The sequence below is a fragment of the Sceloporus undulatus genome, chromosome 1 (genome assembly GCF_019175285.1).
Source record: "Sceloporus undulatus isolate JIND9_A2432 ecotype Alabama chromosome 1, SceUnd_v1.1, whole genome shotgun sequence".
NCBI lineage: Eukaryota > Metazoa > Chordata > Lepidosauria > Squamata > Phrynosomatidae > Sceloporus > Sceloporus undulatus.
In genome coordinates, this window is record NC_056522.1 from 173,483,482 (window position 1) to 173,506,414 (window position 22,933).

Consider the following 22,933-nt stretch of genomic DNA (forward strand, 5'->3'; position numbering starts at 1 on the left):
GACATTTGTAAACTCGGTACATAGTGGTAAAGTACAATGAAACATATTAATAGGAACATAGTATTTAGATAGGCAGCAGTGCTTTGATCAACCTAAGCTGTCCCATTTGTTCCAGATAACATTTACCCTAATATATTACAGATGCAATATTGGATTATTATTATCTAGATCTAAGTAATGGCCTTACTTCATTTTGTAAATATAAATAATTTCTGCACTCATAAACCATGCTTAAGATGTTTTCATTCTCTCAGATAGTGAACTTGATAACCCCAGGGCAACAAAACAGGGCAATTCATAGGCAAGAAAGTGGATTGGTCTGCAAAAACAAGAACAATTACTGTACATTGCAAATCATTTTTTTTTAATTTACACCATAAGTGTGGAACATGTTTAGGGGTAGACTTCTTTTTTAAAGCGAACTAGTGTCACTGAGGCCCTTATCACATGTGGGGGGCTTGCAGCTCATATCCGCAGTCACTCCTGTTCTAGCAACGCGAAACGTGATGTTTTTTTCACACCAGATCTTGAGTCACTCCTGTCTAACAATGCGGAACGTGATGTTTTACAACACCCGGTCGCCTTTCCGTTGCCCTTCCGAATCAAGGGGAAAGCGGGGTCAGTTCGATTCCAGACAAGTCACGTGATGAGGCTTCAAGCAAAGTGTGGTGAGTGCACATTGTATTACCACACTGGAATATACTTTGAGAGTTCAATGATTCAAATCATCACTCTTGAACATGCTCATTGGGGCTCGGGTTGCTGTCTTCTTTCCTTGCCCTCTCCTTAGCTGTCATCCTTCACCGGGATGAAGGAGCAGTCAGGGGGTGATAGGATGGGTCGCAGGGGGTCACTGGGGCCAGGATCGGGATGAAGGAACAGTCAGGGGATGATGGGATAGGTTTCAGGGGGTCACTGGGGCCAGGATTCGGATGAGGTAGCAGTCAGGGGATGATGGGATAGGTCACAGGGGGTCACTGGAGCCAGGATCGGGATGAAGGAGCAGGCAGGGGATGATGGGATAAGTCACAGGGGGTCACTGGGACCAGGATCGGGATGAAGGAACAGTCAGGGGATGATGGGATAGGGCGCAGGGGGTCACTGGGACCAGGATCGGGATGAAGAAGCAGGCAGGGGATGATGGGATAGGTCGCAGGGGGTCACTGGGGCCAAGATCAGGGTGAAGGAGCAGTCAGGGGATGATGGGATAGGTCACAGGGAGTCACTGGGGCCAGGATCGAGATGAAGGAGCAGTCAGGGGATGATGGGATGGGTGGCAGAAAGGATGAGATGACATGAAGGAGGAGGAGGGGGATGAAGGAGCAGGGAGCAGGGTGCCAAGGGGGAGTGACATCGGAACAATCTTCCACATCAGACCAATTCAAAGTGAAATCGAAGTGAGCTTAGAAGCAGATTTTGATGAAGTCGCTAGTTTCAGAATTCATCAAAATGAGGAGTCATTTTGGAATCACTGCATCATGGAAGGAGCTCCCATAAAAAGGAATCGTGTATGATAACACATTCACATGATGTGAATTCTCATCATTGGACCCGCAGTTACGTCGGATCTGAGCTCTTGGATCTTGTAGGGCACCAGTGACGGCAACGGGCCTCTGGGAGGCCCATTGCCGCCGTCGGAGCCCTGTTCGAGGGCCCCGGCGGCTGCAGCGGGCCTCCTGGAGGCCGAAGTCTCACATGACCTTTTCCGTGGTTGAACAAGACTTAGCCTCTGGGCACCGCCATTTTTTGCCCAAAACGGCGAGGAAGGTCACGCGAGACTTCGCCGCCATTTTTGGCAAAAAAAGTGGCGGCGCCCAGAGCGGCGAAAAGCTGCGACTGCTGATTGCGGCGGTTGTGGCAGCAGCGGCAGCAGCCAGGGCCCAGTCCAAAGGCCTCCGCGGGCCGCATCCAGCCCGCGGACCGGAGGTTGCCGACCCCTGCTTTATACCATATATTTGCTGTATTATCTTGTGTATCTCATCACAAAATGCCACTTTTGCCACTTTTTCACATTTCCACCATATGTGGATCATCATACCTCTCTCTTTATGACAATTCCAACACTTGTCTAAATCTTTTCTAAACATTTTATTCATTCTGACCGGAGTATAATACCACCTATTACTAATTTTAAGGAAGTTTTCCTTTAAGTCTTGAGATCTGGTAAAGGAGTTTGTCTTTTTCCAGGCTTTTCCCCATGCTTCTAACGGAATTTCATGCCCCGTGTCTTTTGCCCAGTCAATCATATATTGTTTTATTGGTTCTTTTTTTAATTCTCTCTCCCTGAAAAATGTATAATATTTGTCTATTTTCTTTTCATCAGATTGCATAATCAGGCCATCTATTTCTGTTGGTTTTATCTCAATTCCCACTGTCTTAACGTCTTCATTAAATCTGTGCTTAATTTGACAGTAACTATACCAATTGATTTCTTTTTTCCCCTGATTAATTCTTTCATGGAGATTTCAAGCTTTCCATTTGTTTTTATTAAATCGGTGTATCTAATCCATTACTTTCCTGTATCCCACCTGTTAACGAAGGCCTCCTGGGTTGATACCCATCCTGGTATTTTACGGTAGTATTTCTTTTCTATTATATTCAAGGAAAAACAACAACTTGAAGTTATAGCTCACAAACCAACTAGTTACCATCAAGACAATGTAAATATTTGCATGTCCAATATATCAGTATACTGTTTTGTTTTGTGGGGGGAAATGGGCACAGCTTTTATTGCTTATAGAATATATAGGGTTCACATATGCATGGGTACAGATCCATTGTTGATCAATGAGACTGCCAAAAGGATCCAGTCAGGCTTCAACAATTAGAACAAATAAGCAAGACAGGCTTGGGAAAGAAGGAAAAACAACCAAAGAAGAATCTGCTGATTTGAGAACAGTGAAATTATTGAGTCTGCCAGTTCTGTGAGGTGAAGCTACTGCTTTTGATAGACTCATGTTTTATGTATGTGTAGATAGGTTTCGGTTCTGTCCAATACATCTTACTAGCTACATCTCCTTGACCTCTGAATAAAGCTTGCTGAAGACTGAATTTCTGTGTCTGTGGGAAAAGTTCAACTCGTTTCTGACCTATATAAAATAAAATAATTTTCTAGTGTTTTCATTTTAAAAGGAAGTTCCATGTAAGAGCATATTGTGAATGTGTGGTGTAGAGGCTTAAACATGGACTATACTCTGGAAAGCAAGAAAGTGACTCCCCAGTCAGCCATGGAAACCCATTGGGTGACTTGGGCAAGTCACACTCTCTCAGCCTCAGAAGAAAGCAAAGTCAAACCCTCTCTGAACAAATCTCGTCAAGAAGATAGGTTCACTTTAGGGTCACCATAACTTGGAAACTACTTGAACACACTCAACAACAAAAAATGGCAACAAGGAAGAGGCCTCTGATTGCTGGTTTAACTTGGGAGGAATCTAACAGATTTTGCTGTGAAATTATATTGTCATTTGCTTTGTTTTCAGCTTTTTGCTTATTACTGTTTGTACTGTTATTGTTTATTGCCTATAGAATAGTATAAGAATGGAAGAAAGGTTCACTGGTAAGATCAATGGGATTTGTGGTTCCTGTGCTAGGTAAAATAATTGCTTAGCTAGATGAGTAGGGGAAGCTGGTAGCACCAGGATCCACCAAGGTCAGCCGTGTAAGCAACTTGAAAGGGCTTGAAAGAGCCTGAAAGATACTAATCCTGGGCCAGGTTGGATATGATTTTTATTTCTTCTTTTTTGTTTTGTTTTGTTTCAAGAATTTTGGATATTAAAGTTAACCCAAGACTGTTCTCAGATCATAAAATGGTGATGTTAACCTTAAGAACAAGACAAGACAGGTGGTAATTATCTAGTGTCCTTGAAGGTCTCTCTCTCAGAGGCTTGGCATGCAGCTTTGAGCAGACAGAGTTAGAAGATGAGGGGGGAGAGATGGGGAGATGAATAATGGTGAGAAAGAGGTGAGGATTTTCTTCTGTGTGCTTTTGGCTGGGGGTGGAGTAGACAGGCTTTAGCTATTGCTTCTGCTGGGAGGGGTCAGTCTCAGCTAAGATTCTGACAGGTGGTTTGGTTAAAATATAAACCAAGATTATGTCCAGGATTCCCAGAGTGGACCTCAACCCATGAAGCATTCCACAAAGTGGAAAACATAGTACATGAGAGATGGATCACATATGCTGATAAGTAAAAACACAACTGATAAGAAATTGGAATTTAAGCCATTAGATCAATTGTTAAAAGAAGGTTTTTCATGTTGCTGGCTACTCTACCATCAGCTTAAAGAAAGATTTTTGGCGGATAGTAGATCAAAGGGTATTAAATCAGTTAACCCTAAATTTGAAGAAATTTTGGTCTCAGATAACCCTCATAAAATTGCTTTATTTTATAATTGTATATTAGAATGGGATATGAAAGAACAGGTGATTAAAGAACAAATGGTTACATGGTCCCAGGATGTAAAACAAAATATTTGCCTAGATCAATGGGAAAAGTCGGCTAAGATATACCTTATTTAATGAAATGAGGGAGAATTTCTTCAAGATGCAATTTAGGTGGTACCTAACTCCTGCTAAATTAGCAAGAATACATAAAGGTGTTTCAAACAAGTGCTAGCACATTCTACCATGTTTGGTGGCATTGTAAGTGGGCCAAGAAATTTTGGAAAGCCATTCATAGTGTTGTAACAAATATTATTCCAATTAAAATTCAGATGGATCCTAAACTTTACTTTTTTACTTATGCAGTATATGTGTAAATGAGGAACTGGAACATAAGTATGGAAAACTTTTGCTTTATATAACCATAAACACTAGGATTGATTCATGACATGTTGGTTTTCACAAAATATGTTACAATGGTTTCATTTATAACATATAAATATGGCAAATGTTATTATGTGTGTATGAACAGTACATTCAGCTGTATATCAGGCTTACGTTTTGGGACATACAGGGCATTACAACTCTGAAAGATATACCTTTAAGAGATTTAATGTACCGGGTAACCACCTGTAGCCTATTGTATAGGTAGAGTATATTACAACATACAATCCCTGTAATTTCTCACCAGAAACCTTCCTATTTGTGAAGTCAAGCTGATTTATGGTTTGGGTAAGCAATAATGTTGTCTGCTTGAAGTTTTTTACAATTGTGTACTCTGTAGCTTATGTATATTACTTTACTAATTGTTGTTAACCGTGTATATTTAGAAGCATGGAATATTCAGATTGAAATATTAATCCGGCATAGAATGTTTCAGTATTGCTAATGAAGACTTCTTGTGAGTCGAAACGGCCACATAGTACTCTGGAGGTAGCCGTCTTTCCACTTTTGAAAGCCTCTGCTATTGAAAGAGTATAACTATTGAAGGACATTGCTACCAGTAAAAGTTACATTATTTATCTTCATGCTACCATACTGCAAGTACCATCAATGATTTCCCCCAGACTTTGGAATGGATATGTTTGGTGAGACAGCAGGATAATTTTACTGCCAACACTTTGGACATTTATCTCATTGGTTTGGACTATCGTTGATATTCATAAAGATACAGCATAGTTTTTTCTGTTTGTATACTGTTGCTCGACTTCTTAAATACTGAGATTCAATATTGTTAATACACATGCATATATTTTATAAATTAGATACGTCCCTGTTTCAGTTATTCTAATTATTTTCATTATCTACCCTTGTTTCCCTCCTTCCTTGACAATTATAGTGTAAGCTTGCTGCTCGTTGGTTTGTTCTTTTCCAGGAATTGACATTGGGATTCCAGACTGGTTGATAGCTAATTTTCTTCCCGTTCCTCCAAGTGGGTGGGATATGTTATTTCACTTCCACTGCTGTCTCTAGAACAACAGAAAAAAAGCTTGCTCCATCCTCAGTATGACATACCTTCAAATATAACATACCTTCAGATATGGCATACCTTCAAACGGGCACAAAGTGGCATACCGCTGCCGATACTAGGGTTCGGGAGCACACAGTAACTACACGCTCCCAAACCCTAGTGTGTGTGGGTGCCTCCATGATTGCACGGCCCCACCCACATGGGGTGCACATCCATGACGTGTCCTGTGCGATGTGTCCAAATGGCACATCACACAGGACATGTTACCACACCACTGGAAGATGCTTGTCACTCCTTTCCAGTGACGCGAAAAGAAGCTCTGTTTCAGAGCTCCTTTAGGGCGCATGCATCATTGGCGTGGCAACCAAACGGTCGTACCAATGATCCAGAGGAGAAAGGGCTGTCCCAAGGACATGCCTTTTGCGGGTCACGGAGAAGCGGCATTTTGCTGCTTCTCTGTGGCCCGGGAAAACGCCAGATTGGGGCCACAGGGCTTCTAGTGAGGCTGCCCTGGCCCCAATCCAGTGCAAAAAGGGGTGGCACAGACCCACCCCTTTGGGGAGGTCTGTACAGCCCCATAGTATAACATCACCCCTAAACCTTCTCTTTTCCAAGTTAAATATACCCAGCTCTAAGCCACTCCTCATAGGGCATCGTTTCCAGATCTTTCACCATTTTAATCTCACTCCTCAGACATGCTCCAGCTTGTCAACATCCTTCTTGAATTGTGGTGATCAGAACTGGACACAATATTCCAGGTGAGGTTTGACCAAAGCAGAATAGAGAGGTAGTATGGCTTCCCTCGATCTAGACACTATACTTCTGTTGACACAGCCTAGAATTTCATTAGCTTTCTTAGCTGCTGCATCACATTGCTGAGTTATGTTCAGCCTGTGGTCCTTTAAGACCATTTGTTAGTTAAGGGTTCAGACCCTCATTCTTTAAAATGTGTTTTTGCTTCCATTAGCCTGGGTTTCCACAATTGGCAGTAGCTTGAGCGCAAAACTTTGGATCAATATAACATAGGCCTGGTACACACGTGCTAGGCTTGCTCGGGAGCGGGCGTGCACACACCCTGCAACACTAGCACGTCATGGATACACCGCAGCTGCGCAGCACTATCCAATTGATGTGTGCAGAGATGACATGCTAGCAGCGCAGCATCCAAATGGAGCTGCACCACTGGCATGTCATTGTGCCGTCACTGGCGCTTTGGCTCAGCACAAGTGTGCCACTAAAAAGAGCCACTTTCACGTGCTCCTTTCTGGCTGCGCAACAGTGCCACACGATTTGCTTGCTACTGCCGAGCAAGGAGAGGCGCCTCCTCAGTGCCTCTTTTTGGCGCTCTGTACCTCTGTAAGACGAATGAGTGAGTTCTGACTTAAACACAGAGCTGAAGAACCAAAGAACCAAGGAATGGGGTTTTAAAACAAGCTAGAGAACCAAAGAAGATGGTTCCACGCAGAGCACTGATGTGAAAGTGGAGTTTGGCAGCCAAAGTGGAGAATGCTGAGGAAGTTGGAAGTTGAAGCAAGGTGCTGTTCAGTTCAGTTCAGTTGAAGCGAGGTGCTGATGAACAACAATGGCCAGGGAGTTTTCCTGAGCTGCAATGAAGTAAAACTGACAGGACAATAGACTGCTTTGAACACCATGGACCACTTCGAACAGCATGTCTTCTCCAGAAAGAAGAAGTTGAGTAATGGGCTGCATTATTGCAAATTCCAGCAACTAAGAAACCAGAGAGAGAAGAAAAGTATAAAGACCCTTGGTTTTCTCTCTAATTTTGTTGGCATCAACCACACGGCTACAGTGTCATCCCCAGCCTTCCAGGACAACTGATCATTGTCCAGCGGAAGGAAGGTGTGTGTGAATATTATATGAATGTGTGAGTGAATGAAAGAGCTCTTGATAATCAATGTCTGTATTACTTTTGTGATTTAATAAATGTTACATGCATAGTGTTTAAAACCAATGTGGTGTCTCACTCTCTGTATCAGCCCTGCTCTGAATAAGTCCACAGAAAGAGAAATTTTCATTACACGCTCTCAGGTTAAACAAGTTGCCCTTTCAAACTTGGGCATGACACCGCACCATACTTTCTTGAATATAATAGAAGAGTGTTCAAAAGACCAGGGTCCCAAATTACTCTGCAGTGCAGAGCTTTAGTTCCTTATTATTTTATTCAGTTCCTAAGTAAACAAAATCCTTAGATCAGACAGGGGTCAATGCCATCTAGGATGTTCTCCTAGATATAACATGTGGGCTTATATCTTCACCTTATTCTGAGTTGATCATCCTCAGTGCCATAAACATTTGTACCAATCTGAGATATTATTTGCTTAGTTAGAGCCTAACAGCATAAAAAGTTTTGGGCGGTCATTTCTGGTTGTGCTTTGTTTGGAATTTCAGAAGAAACAAGGAACTGGGGGTAAGGAATTAGGGTTGAAATGTGAATGAGAAAGGAGTGGAAAAACTGGAACAAATGTAATTGCCATTTTGCAATATGCAAAGATTTATGTTGGAAGTGTGCAGATCATTTTCTGAAGCAGAACAACAAACAATAAATAGATTGGCAAATTATTAAAATAAAGAGAATGCTCTTTGCAAGTGACTTTTAACATACTTTATTTTTACACTACAAATTCCAAATTTTAAATTTTTCAAGGGGAAAATCATTTTTCATATTTAATTTTCATTTTCTTCCAGTTAAGAACAGTTACCTTGTAATTCTTGTGTTTATATTATTCATCTTTGGGGCATTTACAGGAGGCTGGACATCTTTCTTGAACAAATGGATATGTACACGTGAAACTTCCTATTAGGTTTTCACAGTCGTTATTTTTATCTGTAAACTGGCAAGAGCTGCCTGAAAAAAATAAATCCAAAATGAAATTAGAGAGGAAATGACCCATTGCTTAATTTTTTAATACTCCCTTGGATTTGTATTATTTTATTGTACTATCTACAGTAAAGCTAAGGAGGCAAAGCACTTGTTTGATTGTGAAAGCATTCTGTCCTCGAAAACAGGATTCTTGCCACTGTCATTTAGGCCTTGTTAAGGTTTTAAAAATTATTTCTATACACATGATTTAGTGCTGTCCTTGAAAGTATCCAGAAGCTGGAGCACAGGCAGAATTTGAGGAAATGATGTGTATGTGAATTATATATACATTTACAAAAAACTATATACTGTACATTTTTATTTGTTTACTTATTTCATAGTAAACTTGCAAACCCCATTTTACTTCTGTTTTTTGCATGAAAGAGCTGTTTATTAGAGCAAAGGCTTATACAGCCAGAATCCAAACATTTTTATGGAAAGCCATGATGAGAGGATTGCCATTTCCATGTTCCTCAAATCTGGAATAGTGCACATTATACAAATAATTCTGGTTACTCTTCTCATTTGCAATATAATTATTTGTTGTATTTTTAATAAAATATTTTTATTTATTTTCATTATTTTATATAATATAAACTTAACCAAAGGAAAAGTAGTAATCAGTACAATATACCATATTCAGTGATTTGGAGTTAAATTAATATCCACAGAATAAGACAAAAATCATCATCCAAAAGAAAGAGTGAGATAGAGATAGAGATAGAGATAGATCTTTCCACATATCTAAATGAGATTGGGGGATGAATATCCCTATCTATTGATGTTTACAAATGAAATAGAAAGAAACCTTAGTCCAAAACACACTGCAAAAATAACCCAGTTTGAGACCACTTCAACTGCCCTGGCTGAATGCTAGGGAATTCTGGGAACTTTAGCTTTGTGAGACATTTAGCCTTCTCTGTCAGAGAGCTATGATGCCACAATAAACTACAATTTCCAGGATTCCCTAGCACAGAGCCAGGGCAGTTAAAGTGGTCTCAAACTGGATTATTTCTGCACTTTGATTTGGTTCCACGTATTGAGGTATTCAAAGTTATTTTCAGTGGTCACAGAATGTTCAGAATTAAATTCTTATTCAACCAAATAATATCCAAATATGTAAATATTCTATCTTCTTATTCTCCTAGCACACAGATTCTATTTTAAATATAAATTAACACTTATTTGTAAATAAATTATATATGCAATTTAATTCAGTTTTGGTAGTCTATAGTAATGCATTTTCTACCTTAATGGTTGCTTATAATCAGAACTTATCATTTAATTTCTCCAGTCCAATATATCAAAAAAACAACAAAAAACCCACTTATATCTGTGTTAACTATTTGTAATAAGTAAGTATGCAAATCATTATCTAAGAAGTACAGTATACATTTGTAAATATTACTTATACAGAATCATTTACCCAGCTTCCCTTTTTTTATTTTTTTTCTTGAAAATTTTAGATGAAATTTAACTAACTAGATCAATTAAATAGACAGTTACCCTTTCAATATAACCTCTTCATCCCCCCCCCCCCAAAAAAAACCCCACTCTCCTCTGTTTTCCACACATTCCAATAATCTGTTGGTCTATCTGCTCCTTAATTCTTCAAGTTGTCTCTTTTTGTGCCATCCACCATCTCTGTTCTCCACATAATTCAACACAACTTAAACTCTAAAATTCTAAAGCACTACTAGTCTTTATCTATCAGGACTCTCTTGCTATCATGTCTTTTTCCAATTAGTGTCAATTATTCCTCAAAACTTCTTTATAGTTTCTATAGTTTTAATTGAGTTTATATACATATATATTTCTGTTAAGTCTGATCTCCTCTCCACTCTCTCAGTCTTCTTTCTCCTGTTGCCTTCCACTCCAACTTTTCGTCCTCTAATTTTCTGTCCATCTACTACATGTATGCTCACCAATCATTTGCCATAAATTCCACTGCCACCAACAACCACTATCACTTTGCTGCTCTCAAATCTCCTTCTCCTTGTCAGTCTCCTGTCTCAGTCCTTGCTATCTCAGGCCCTTTACACATGGGCACCCTAGTACGTGACGAGCGCGTACTAGGGTTAGAAAGGGGCATCCTTCTCGGACATCTGTAATCCTAATACGTGCAGAGCGCATAGAAAATGGTGGCGCCATATACACATGGGCACCACCATGACTACGTCACGACCATGTCGCCTCCAAATGGGGCAGTGCGAAAGTGACGTAGTGGGGCCGCGTCAGGGTGCCTGGGGCGCCCTTTCCGCAGCCCCGGAAGGAGCTCCATTTCAGAGCTCCTTCCACCTTTGTGTCACTGGGCACAGCCTTTACATGGCTGCGCCAGTCACACAGAGCAGAAAGGGGCCAAGCGGCTCCTTTCTCCTCCTCCCCGCCGTCACCGAGTGTCCTTGGGGCTTGAAGCCCCAAGGACACCCCTATCCAGGCTGCGGGGAAGCAGCCTTTTGCCGCTTCCCCACAGCCTGGAAAACAGCGGATTGGGGCCTCAGGGATGCTGCTGTGGCAGTTGAGGCCCCAATCCAGCGGGGAAAGGAGTGCCTACAGGCCACCCCAAAGGGGCGGTCTCTAACACGCCTCAGTTTCCTGATCTTCAGCTTCTCAGCCTTCCTCCTCTATCTCTTTCTCAGTCCTGGTACAGACGGGCAGTTTACGTCATCCTCACTGCGAACTAGGGCTAGATGAGGCTGGTCATTTAGATGCCCAGCAGCCCTAGTCCACGAAGACGCCACCATCATGGTTGGCCGCCCTCCACAAGGGCAGTGCCATGATGGTATGAGCGTTGCTCAGTGCCCAAATGATGCTGGCAGGAAGTGACACAATTGGGGCACACTTCTTCCAGGAAGCTGCTTTAGAGAGCTTCTTTTTGCTCCTGGGAAGGAGAGCATCGTTGCCATGCCATTTGGTGGCTGCGGTAACAATGCGGAGCTAAAAGGGGCAGCACAGAGCTGGCCGTCTGCCGAGCCCCTCCATCCCATCTCTGGTTCTTCTTTATTACCCACATCAATCTTCTAGATTTCTCCAGTCTCCAGTCTCCTTCTTTCCTCACTTTCTCATACTTCCACCTCCATCTTTTATCTCTTTCCACTCAAATCTTTGTCTCAGACGCAGTCTCAGTCTCACCATCTACACTCTGCCATCTGATGCAACTCACATTCTGGTGCTCACCAACTGCTCTCTGCTTCTACCTCTGCATCTTTCATGTTCTTTCCCATTCTCTGTTTCTCTTTCTGGTCCCCTCAGTTCAGACCTTGGTTGTCACTCCAACCCACTCAGAATCACTGCCTTTTCTCCATTCCTTTTTCTTTGAGGATATGAAACTAAATTTGTTGAAGTCAGATGCAGGAATTGGATGATTCCTTTTTAGAACAGATGATCATACACTCATAAAGGAGAGATATAGTAGTGATTGGCGACTTCAACTATCCTGATATTTGCTGGAAGTCAAACTCAGCCAAATCCTCAAGGTCTAGTAAATTCCTCATTTGCCTCGAAGACAATTTCATTGTCCAAAAGGTGGAAGAGGCAACAAGGGGTCAGCTATTTTAGATCTGATACTAACTAAGAAGGATGACTTGGTTAATGATGTGCAAGTGGTGGGATCCTTAGGTGGAAGTGACCATGTTCTCCTAGAGTTTGTTATACAGTGGAAAGGAGAAGCCAGGCATAGTCAAACATGCATTCTAGACGTTAGGAAAGCTGATTTCAGTAAACTTAGAGAAATACTGGGGGTGATCCCATGGTCAGGAATACTAAAAGAGAAGGGAGTACAGGATGGATGGGAGTTTCTCAAAAGGGAGATACTGAAGGCACGATTTAAAACAGTTCCAGTGAGAAAGTAAAATGGAACGTATCTCAAGAAACCAGGATGGATGACTAAAGAACTTTCAACAGAGCTATGGAACATGTAGAAGAAATGGAAAAATGGTGAAATCACAAAAGAGGAATTTAAAGAAATAGCTAGCACGTGTAGGGCTAAAGTCAAAAAAGCTAAAGTGCAGAATGAACTCAGGCTTGCTGGAGAGGTTAAGAACAATAAAAAGGGCTTTTTTGGATATGTCCGCAGCAGATGAAAGAAGAAGGAAATGGTAGGGCCACTGCATGGAGAAGATGGCAAAATGCTAATAGAGGACAGAGAAAAGGCAGAATTACTCAACACCTTCAGTCTTCTGAGAAAGGCTAAACGCTCTTCTTAACTGAGGAAATGGAGCAGAGGACCAGAAACAGGGGGATTTCAGCACAGAATAAGTAAAGAGATAGTAGAAGAACACCTGGTTAATCTAAATGAATTTAAGTCTCCAGGACCAGATGAACTACATCCAAGGGTACTAAAAGAACTGTCAAATGTAATATCGGAGCCATTGGCAATAATCTTTGAAAACTCCTGGAGAACAGGAGAAGTCCCAGCAGACTGGAGGAGGGCAAACGCTGTACCCATCTTCAAAAAGGGGGGGGGGGAAGGATCCCAGAAATTATCATCCAGTTAGTCTGACATCAATACCAGGAAAGATTCTGGAGCAGATCATTAAACAGAGAGTCTGTGAACATCTAGAAGGCAGTGCTGTAATCACAAAAAGTCAACACGGGTTTCAGAGAAACAAGTCATGCCAGACAAATCTAATCTCTTTCTTTGATAAAATTACCAGCTTGGTAGATGAAGGGAATGCTGTGGATATAGTATATCTTGATTTCAGTAAGGCCTTTGACAAAGTTCCCCATGCCATTCTTGCAAACAAGCTTGTAAAATGGGGGCTAGACAAGGTAACTGTTACATGGATTTGTAATTGGTTGATTGACCAAAGCCAAAGGGTGCTCAACAATGGCTCATTTTCAACCTGGAGAGAAGTGACCAGTGGGGTCCCACAGGTGTCTGTCCTGGGCCCAGTGTTATTCAACATCTTTATCAATGACTTGGATGACATAATTGGGGGCATACTTATCAAATTTGCAGATGACACCAAATTAGGAGGAATAGCTAATACTCCAGAGGACAGGATCAAAATTCAGAATGACCTGCATAGACTAGAAAGCTGGGCCACAGCTAACAAAATGAACTTCAACAGGGAGAAATGTAAGGTACTGCACTTAGGATGGAAATATGAAATGCACAGATATGGGATGGGGGACAGCTGGCTTAAGGAGATGACATGTGAAAGGGATCTAGGAGTCCAAGTATACCACAAGTCAACAGTGTGATGCGGCAGCTAACAAGGCCAATGCAATTTTAGGCTGCATCAATAGAAGTATAATGTCTAGATCAAGGGAAGTAATAGTGCCACTCTATTCTGCTCTGGTCAGGCCCCACCTAGAATATTGTGTCCAGTTCTGGGCACCACAATTCAAAGAGGACATTGAGAAACTGGAGTGTGTCCAAAGGAGGGTGACTAAAATGGTGAAGGGTCTGGAAACCATGTCCTATGAGGAACTACTTAGGGAGCTGGGGATGTTTAGCCTGGAGAAAAGAAGGTGATATGATTGCGTTTACCTTTTGAAGGGATGTCATTATTGAACAGGGAAAGGCATTTTTCTGCCTGCTCCAGAGGAGTAGGACCTGGAGCAATGGATGCACAGCTCCAGGAAAAGAGATATTAGGAGGAACTTCCTGACAGTAAGGGCTGTTTGACAGTGGAACAAACTCCTTCGGAGGGTGATAGAGTCTCCTTCCTTGGAGGTCTTTAAACAGAGGCTGGATGACCATCTGTCGGGGATGCTTTGATTGAGATTTCCTGCATGGCAGGGGGTTGGACTGGATGGCCCTTGCAGTCTCTTCCAACTCTATGATTCTGTGATTCTATGAAATTGGACCTTTATGATAAATGTAACAGAAAGATTAGATATAGGTGAGAATTTTATCAGATAGACAAACATAATTTATCAGAATCAAGAGGCTTATATATTAATAAATAGAGAAAAAACAGAAGGTTGTAAGATCCAAAAGGGAGTTAGGCAGGGATCCCTTATTGCCATTATTATTTATTTTAACATTAATGATATTAAAAAACAAAATACAGGAAGATAAAGGAATGGAAGGGGTGAAAGTTAAAGATTTTGAATGTAAATTAAGAGCATTTGCAGATGATTTAATGTTGTCCATAGCAAATCCACTGGAAAGTATAAAACTATTGACTATTTTTTAAATAATATGGAGAAGTTTCAAGATTTAAAATTAATAAGAACTTGTCAGAATCTGGTCCAACAAAGTCTTCATCAACAAAGTCAAATTTCAGAACAGAAGTCTAAACTAAAAACTTTTGCGGCAAAGGCATAATTGCGGGTATGGGGTGTTGTAAAAATTCTTTAAACTGTTGCAACCAGGGCAAGGCTTGCCCCCCCTTTCCCCAGGTACTACAAGTTTGTCCCAATCCCCATCCAGGTTGGAGTCTTGGGGACTGCGTTAGTTTCTTTTGAGTATGAGGAAAGTTCTCTCCTCTTTGAATGTGGGCAGTCCGAGTTTTTCCCTTTTTGCCAGTTCTTTTGTATTTGAAGATTTCTTTCTTTCCTTCCTCCCAGCCGTGGGAGGTGTACAACCCATTGGTCTTGGTAATACTTTCTTTTTTTGGGGGGGGGGTTTTCTGGTGTTGAGGAAATTCTCCCCCACTAGCATTTCCAGTCTCCCTCAAACTGGGATTTAAATCTCTCTGGTCTTTGACTTCCTGCAAATGGGTCTGATCCTTCGGTAGGGAGGGACTTTGTTCCAACCCTCCTAATTCTATGACATGATTCTCAAGTAGGGTATAGACCTGTTGGGGTCTAGACCTCCTTCATTTTTAAAAGCTCCTGAATTAGTTTCTTTTGGAGCTTCCTCTCCATAGGGTTCAACCCTTGGGGGAGGGGTCAGATGTGGTTTCCCTCCACCCAGACTGCGTAAAGGGTTCCCTTCTCCCTCCTGGGCTAGGTTCTGAGTTAGTCCTGTGTCTTGGAGGGATAGATCAAAAGCATGGGTTATATATCATTGAAAAGGTCAATCATAGGTGTGAGATTTCACTCATTGCTTTAACACACCAATTGTAAAACAATTGGATAGAAAGGGGACAGGACATTTTGTCCAGTACTTCAACTTCTACAAGAAATAGCCACTGGCTTTTTCTTTTTTGTTTTCTTTTTTAAATGAAATTTTGAAATATAACAGTTAATGGTCTGGCCCCCTGAACATCCCTTAAGTGATGAGAGATCACTGCAGCATAGTGGCTGGCACCCTGTGCTCAACTGAACTGCTTACTTGGCCAGGCAATCAGCACTGCAGAGGGGAGATCTCATGATGCCTGCAATTTGCAGCTATGGCATTATCTTGCAGATGGTATAATGTCATGAGTTCAATTAATCTTGTGACGTTTGGTAGTGTAAGAGGGTTTCCTTTCACAAGATTTGAGGAAGCTACATATTAGCCTTCTCAGCTAGGACTGGCACACACCCACCACATCCATTTAAGTATCCCAAGACGGTTGCCAGTCATCCTCGGAGGTCAGAAAGGAATTTTGGTGTATCAGTATGACATTTATTGTCTTCCCTAGAGAATGGGGAATAGGAATAAGTGGAAGAATGTTAAGGCAGCTCTGTGAAACTGTGACTGTAGATATGATTGGACAGCTTTCTGGATGATTTTTATGTCACAAGTGGGAAATTAAGAAGTTGTGCACCCCGAGGGGGTGGCCTGAAGCTGCCCCCAGCTGTGCTGGATCAGGACCGTGGCAACTTTCCAGGGTGCAAAAAGAAGCCACCAAAAGAAGCTCCTTTTTGCGCCCTGGAAAGGGCACAATAGTCATTGCGCTGCGGCTTTAAAGGCACTCTTTTGGCGCTATGTCGTGTGGACGCAACACCAGAGAAGTGCCATGATGCCACACGCCATGTGGAGCCTCACACGGCATCACACCACCCTGGGGGTGGAGTCAGAGCATGTGTCATGACTCTTCCCCCAGGCCAGCCTTTATGGCCGGTGTGCACAGCCGCTATGTTAAGGGATTCATGAACATGAAATACTTTAGGAATATGGGTATGGGTAGGGAAAGGGGAGACCCTCGGAGGCTTGTTTATATATTTGAGCACCACAGGCCATCCCCTTAGGGCTAGCCCTATAATCAGGAAAAAGATGACTATGTCTCAGCCTGGCCAATGCAGATTTTAAAAAATTTAATAATGTTTCTTCTCTACAGTTTCTCAGATCCACAGATATCAAACCCATGGATACTGAGAGCCCATTGTAATTAATTGAACAAACACCGTTAATTTACTCAACAGGCCTGACCATCCTGTCATTATAGTGTCCTGCCTTTTGCTTGAAGGAAAAAGAGAAAGTTGTCAGCAGCACTGACACTGACACATGGTACTATTTAGTCAGCCAGGTTTGCTTCGATTATTTCTGTTTTCCAGCAGTAAAATATCTGCAATGGATGCTTCCCAATGAGCTCTCCTGATCTGCAGGCTCTGGATCCATGATTTTGAGTGACCTTGGGTCATTTTGTCCAACACTTAAAATGGCAGCAATGTGAAGTCACATATGCTGAAGCATCCACACACATATCATTACCATTTAATAACAGGTGATGTAGCCATTTAATAACAGGGGATGTAATCATCCCTGGATTTTGTTATCAGTGGCAGGTCCTGGAACCAAATCCCTCTGGATACAAATGGACTATATATTGTGGGCAAATTAAAATGATGAAATTGCAGGAGGAAGAGGATTATTCAGAGGAAATGCTTTCTGGTTATGACCTATAAAGCCCTATCTAGCTCAGGTTCAGGTAATCTGAAGGACTACATTCTCCCTTATTAACCTGCCGAAGCTTTGAGGTCTTTTGGAAGGACACTACCCTCATAGACACAACTGGATGAGAGCCTTCTCAGTGGCTGCTCCCAGGCTCTGGAACTCCCTTCCCAGAGAAGCTAAACTGTGACCCTCCCTGCTATTTTTTAAAAGCAGATGAAGACTTTCAGGAGAATAGGCCTTGCAAAATGTTGTAAATTTTTAGCTTTGTTTTAACTATTGTAAGACACTTTGAGTCCTGAACTGGGGGGAAATAAATAAATAAATAAATAGTATCATCAATAACTTACTACAGAGTTTATCCTCACAGCTCCCACGACAGTCGCTACATGGTGGACCTGATTTGTATGGTGTGTTCAGTTGTCCGTCTATGTTTCCACTGAAATTACAAATCAAATTTTTTTTTAAAAAAGGGAAAAAAAATATAGTGCATGCATGAAGTGGATATATTTGTCTGATTAGAATGACATTACTTTGGCTTTATTATGTCTCAGTATCTTCTAAGGAAGTGTTTTGTGTTGGTATATGTTATTATGTTTTGTTTATGTTTTTGTGCTTTATGTAATTGTGTAATGTTTTATGGTTGTATGGTGTTTAGTTGTATGGTGTTTAGTCATATGTGCAATATGTTATGTTATATGTTTTTTAATATCTCAATAAGGATTTAATTAAAAAAAAAGAAATTACAAATCAACGTAATAACATTTCTCATCAGAGTGCAACTTTTAAGAAACAAATAAGATTATATAATAGATCTTACCATTCAAATTGGGGAGGGGGGAGCTGTAAGCAAAAAGCTAACATAGTAAAGGAAGGGTGCCACAGTTCACAAGTGAAAAAAGTATTTAAAATACAGTTGCAGCAGCCAACTCACCTGGGACAGTAATGACAAACATATAAGAATCTGTTGGTTGCTTTAGGGCAGAAGCCAAGTGCACATCCAACCTGCTTTGAATTGTGCCAGATAATCTAAGAACATAAAGTGGGTGCACGTTAAAACTATGGTGTCTTCAGAAGCATAAAACACAAGTTGTGGTTTGAACATAAATTGGATAGTTCTGATTTTGACAAAAATGGTAATAAATCAACCAAAAAAATGGCAACATTTGTAAAGAAATAAGAAGCAAATATTTTTCTACCATTTCATATGCAGCTTCCTACACATGGCACGCATATTGCATATGTTTTCTATGAAGGAGAAATGAGGAGAAAAAAATCCTAATGTTTGTACAGAATTGCTTGTAAATGTGGCTGCAATAATTGCTTTATATACTCATGTATAAGTCTACAAATTGAGGTTAAAAAATTGACCCCAAAAACCTGAGTCGACTTATCCACAGGTCAATGTTAAGTGTTGTACAGTACTTTAAATCACACACATACACACATAACGATCCCCTGGTGAAAGGCAACAGTTTAATCTGCCCTGGGAGCATCGACTCCCTTCTGCTCTCTCATCCATCTAACCTTATGGGGGTAAATAGTTATGTCTGGTGGAATTTTGTAAGTTCTTTGGCATACATGCCTCTAAATTTTACCCTCGACTTATCCATGGGTGGTATCAAAATACATAATTTTGACCTCAAAACCTGCCCTTGACTTATACATGAGGTCAAATTAAAGTTGAGTTTATATGGTAGGTATGGCCAAGCACTGCTGTGCTAACAAAATGGCAAATATGTGGGCTTGTTGCACTAAAAACATAATAAACTCAGTCTTGTGCAGACAGAGAGAAATGCAGAGGAGGAGGAGGAGTTGCTTCTCTGTAGCTCCTGCAGCAGGTTGGAACTATGTCTCATCATGACAATGGAAAGCAACCCCACAGGTGATGTTTCTGAAGGAGGAATGGGACAGACAATGTCACTTTCCTACCAGTGATGTTGGAAGTCTCAACAACACCTGTCCTTGTGACAGGAGAATGAGCTCTTTTCATACACAGAGTGAGGGAGGGGGGAGAGAGTGAGAGAGACAGAGAGAGAATAAGAGTGTCTGAAGCTCCTGCTGCAGAAGTCGGTAAATACAATAGATGTGGAGCAGTTAAGCTCCTCTGGACCTTGCTCTCAACTTTTGAAGTATTATTCACAGTGCCAGATATATCCCAAAATAAGGTGAACACATCCTTTTAACTTAGGACTAAAACCTTGAGCATACTCTCCACCTCAGTTGGTTTCAGCTGAATGATTTCAGCTTTCAACTCAATCTTGCTCTCAAAATGAAGGGAGGAGTGTGCCTTCATCCAATCACATCTGACATCCTTCCAAGTAAGCACCCCTTTGGAATCTAACCTATAGACTCCTAAAACAAGGGCTGGTATAAAGAAGTAAGTATTTTGAAAATTATATCATTAGTCACCCAGATACCTTACCACAAATAAATGGTGCTTCTCTTCATACCTGAGTATAGCCATAAACATTTTTTGTTGGGTCAGTTGACCCAGTACTATACTGGAAGTAAGTCTGTCCACTTGCAAAAGTTTCAATTGCCTCATTCCACGAAGTAGGATAATTTGTTTGCAGAGTAATCTCACCACATACGCTGCCTGCATTCAACAAAATGTGGATGCATTATCAAAGGTTGGGTGCTCAGATTCACCCAATTAATTTACATTAAGATTAGCCATGAAAAGGATTTCATTAGATGCAGCAGTATAGACATTCTTGTTTGGTTTTTTCTATTCAATTTTAATGAATTGTGCTCATTTTTTATTCTCACTTTGGAGTTTGGAGTAATTTTTAACCCTCAAACTCATCCTGCCTTAACTTTTCACCTCGGATATTTTCACTAAAGGGAATGGCTCAGTTTTCCTTGTTCCTCTGGTCATCAGCTGCCCCTGCTTTTCAGTTTATTGCATTTAATGCAGTAGAACAATAGCAGACAATCATATATACACCAAAAATTTAGAAATGAATTCTTGAACTTATTGACCCTGTTCCCACTTACCAGAAAATCTGTTTCCTGAACCGATTCCTGAAACTGGTTCAGAAAAAAACGTAGTTCCCATTATGTTTGTGCCGATTTCAGGAATCAGTTCAGGAATTGGCAAGTGGTGGGGGACAGCTTATTGGCATGGTCCATCACTGGTCTCCCTGGCCCCAAATCCCCAGCCCAGCCTCCTTACCGGCTTTGACCACTGACCAGCTTCTCTGCAACCTTTTTTAAAATTTCCTGGAAGGAAGTTGCAGAGAAGCCAGGGGGGAGCCAGGAAGAAGATTGCAAGGCTTCCAGTGCAGGGAAGGTTCAGGGAAGCTGGTCAGTGGCCAAAGAAGCCAGTAAGGAGGCTGGGCTGAGGATTTGGGGGCTGGGATGGGCCAGGCCAGGCCAGCTGCCCCCCCCTCCCCCGGCTGGGCTGCCAATGGGAACGAGGCAAACAAGAATCAAGGAACACGAGAGACACTGCAGACTGGACCAGCCAGAAAAATCAGCAGTAGCAGAACATGCCACAAACCATCCTGGGCATAATACTGTTTGAAAACACTGAAATTCTGGACCATGCCAACCACTACCATGTCAGGATGCACAGGGATGCCATTAAAATCCACAAACACCTGGAAAATTTCAACCGGAAAGAAGAAACCCTTAAAGTCCACAAAATTTGGCTACCAGTCCTGAGGAATAGCAAAATAAGGGCCTGTTACAGACTGCCAAAATAAAGCTGCTTCGGGTCTCATTGGAGGTATGCTATTTAAATGATGCATGGGTCCTAAGAGTCCGGAGGTCGCGCCAAAGCCACACTCCATTCCTAAGCACTGGAGTACAGCTTTGGTGCAGCTTCCAGATTCTTAGGATGCATGCATCATTTAAACAACATACCTCCAAAGAGAACCAAAGCAGCTTTATTTTGGCAGTCTGTAACAGGCCAAGGACTCAGCAAATGCAAATGTGAAACCATTCAGAGTCAGACGCTTTCCCAGCAGATAATGATCACCAATTAGCAGATACTAATCCTCTTTTGCATTAGCCTCCCAGCCTGAGGCTCACCATCAGCACAGAACAATACACATGCAAATCACTCCTGCATTCCCAGACTCACACAGTGTGTGTGTACGCACACACACAGACACACACACACACACACACACACTTTTTCCAGGCAAGCATTCTCTGAAGATGCCAGCCACAGATGCTGGCAAAACATCAGGAAGAAACTCTTCTAGAACATGGCCACATAGCCCGAAAAACCCACAAAAAACTATGGATGCCAGCCATGAAAGCCTTCGACTTCACAATATTCCTATCACTGGTGCAGATAAAGACAAACATTTGGTGCTAGTGGATTGCCCTGAGGGGAGATTGAATAAGATTAACTGTATACTTATTCACTACTAGTAACACTAAATAGAGGCCTAAAGGCACCAGATCTGTCTGATCTTGCAAGGTCAGACTTTGAAGGAAAACCACCAATGAATACAGTGGTACCTCGGGATACGAAATACCCAGGTTACGAATTTTTCGGGATACGAAAAAATCCCATAGGGATTTATTGTTTCGGGTTACGAAAGTTTTTTCGGGTTACGAAAAAAACTCCGGCGCTATTTTAAATGGAGCCGCGGCAGAGCCGCGGCTTTTTCCCCATTAGCGCCTATGGCATTTCGGCTTACGAAGGCTTTTCGGGTTACGAAAGCGGCCGCGGAACGAATTAAATTCGTAACCCGAGGCACCACTGTACTAGGTTCTACTGGCTACATTCCAGAAGAAGCAACAGGCGAAACCACCTCTGAATATTCCTTGCCTAAAAAAACCTGGGGCTGCCATAGATTCAAAGTCAAATTAAAGGCACATACACACAGGGTGACACTAAAAAGAGATCTTGTCCTTCTTGGTCAGAACAAAGGATGTCAAAAGATGATTTATTTCTTACTGAACAATAGACCAAATTATAGGGAAAGCACATGAAAGGATCTCCCAAAGGATTCAGATGGGGTTCAAGAAGCTACCACTATGCTTGAGTAAGAATTTTTCTGATTGAATTCTCAGTGAGTGAGAATTTTTATAACCAAATGGCTGTGCTCCACAGTGATTTCCCATTCAAAATAAGCAAAGATGTGCTTCCATCCCTACCCCACTCTATAATGTGTGAAAGGGGCTGCAGTCTATTGCCTTCACTTACCATCCACCATTCGTTCTTCTCTGGAGCTAGATATTGCTTCACATTTACTAACCCATCTTCCAGCATTCATGGCAGCTTTCTCATTCCACATCTTGGCAAAGCAAGCAAAGAAACAATAAGTGGGTAGGGTGGGGTGGGATGGGATGTAGGGAGCAGCTTAAAATTCAGATCCTTGTCCCAAGCCAATATTGCTTTTTAAAAAAGGGATTCCAGTTGATTGATTAGCAAAGGAAAACCCAATTGCAACCCTAATTGCACATCAGTAGACGTGCAAGTACATGTGTGGAAACTCCATGTACACATTGCTCTTATCTAGATCAGTG

General features: G+C 41.7%; 1 protein-coding gene across 1 annotated transcript; it reads right to left on the reverse strand.

Annotated features, from left to right (window-relative positions):
* Positions 1-8,590: 8,590 nt before the first annotated feature.
* LOC121925609 (cysteine-rich venom protein Cau1-like) lies at positions 8,591-22,701 on the reverse strand. Its single transcript, XM_042457951.1, has 5 exons — positions 22,611-22,701; positions 19,897-20,042; positions 18,378-18,472; positions 17,794-17,882; positions 8,591-8,715 (listed from the first exon to the last, which is right to left on the reverse strand). Exons 1-5 carry the CDS (start codon positions 22,699-22,701, stop codon positions 8,591-8,593), a joined length of 546 nt encoding a protein of 181 aa, XP_042313885.1.
* Positions 22,702-22,933: the final 232 nt, after the last annotated feature.

Bases quoted from the DNA above. Each gene is read 5' to 3' on its own strand.
- LOC121925609 (XM_042457951.1), bottom strand. From the start codon at position 22,701: ATGTGGAATGAGAAAGCTGCCATGAATGCTGGAAGATGGGTTAGTAAA. The intron at 18,473-19,896 runs GTATGAAGAGAA...TTATGTTCTTAG, and splicing joins ATGTTTATGGCTATACTCAG to ATTATCTGGCACAATTCAAA. The intron at 17,883-18,377 runs GTGAGTTGGCTG...TTGTAATTTCAG, and splicing joins GTTTGTCATTACTGTCCCAG to TGGAAACATAGACGGACAAC.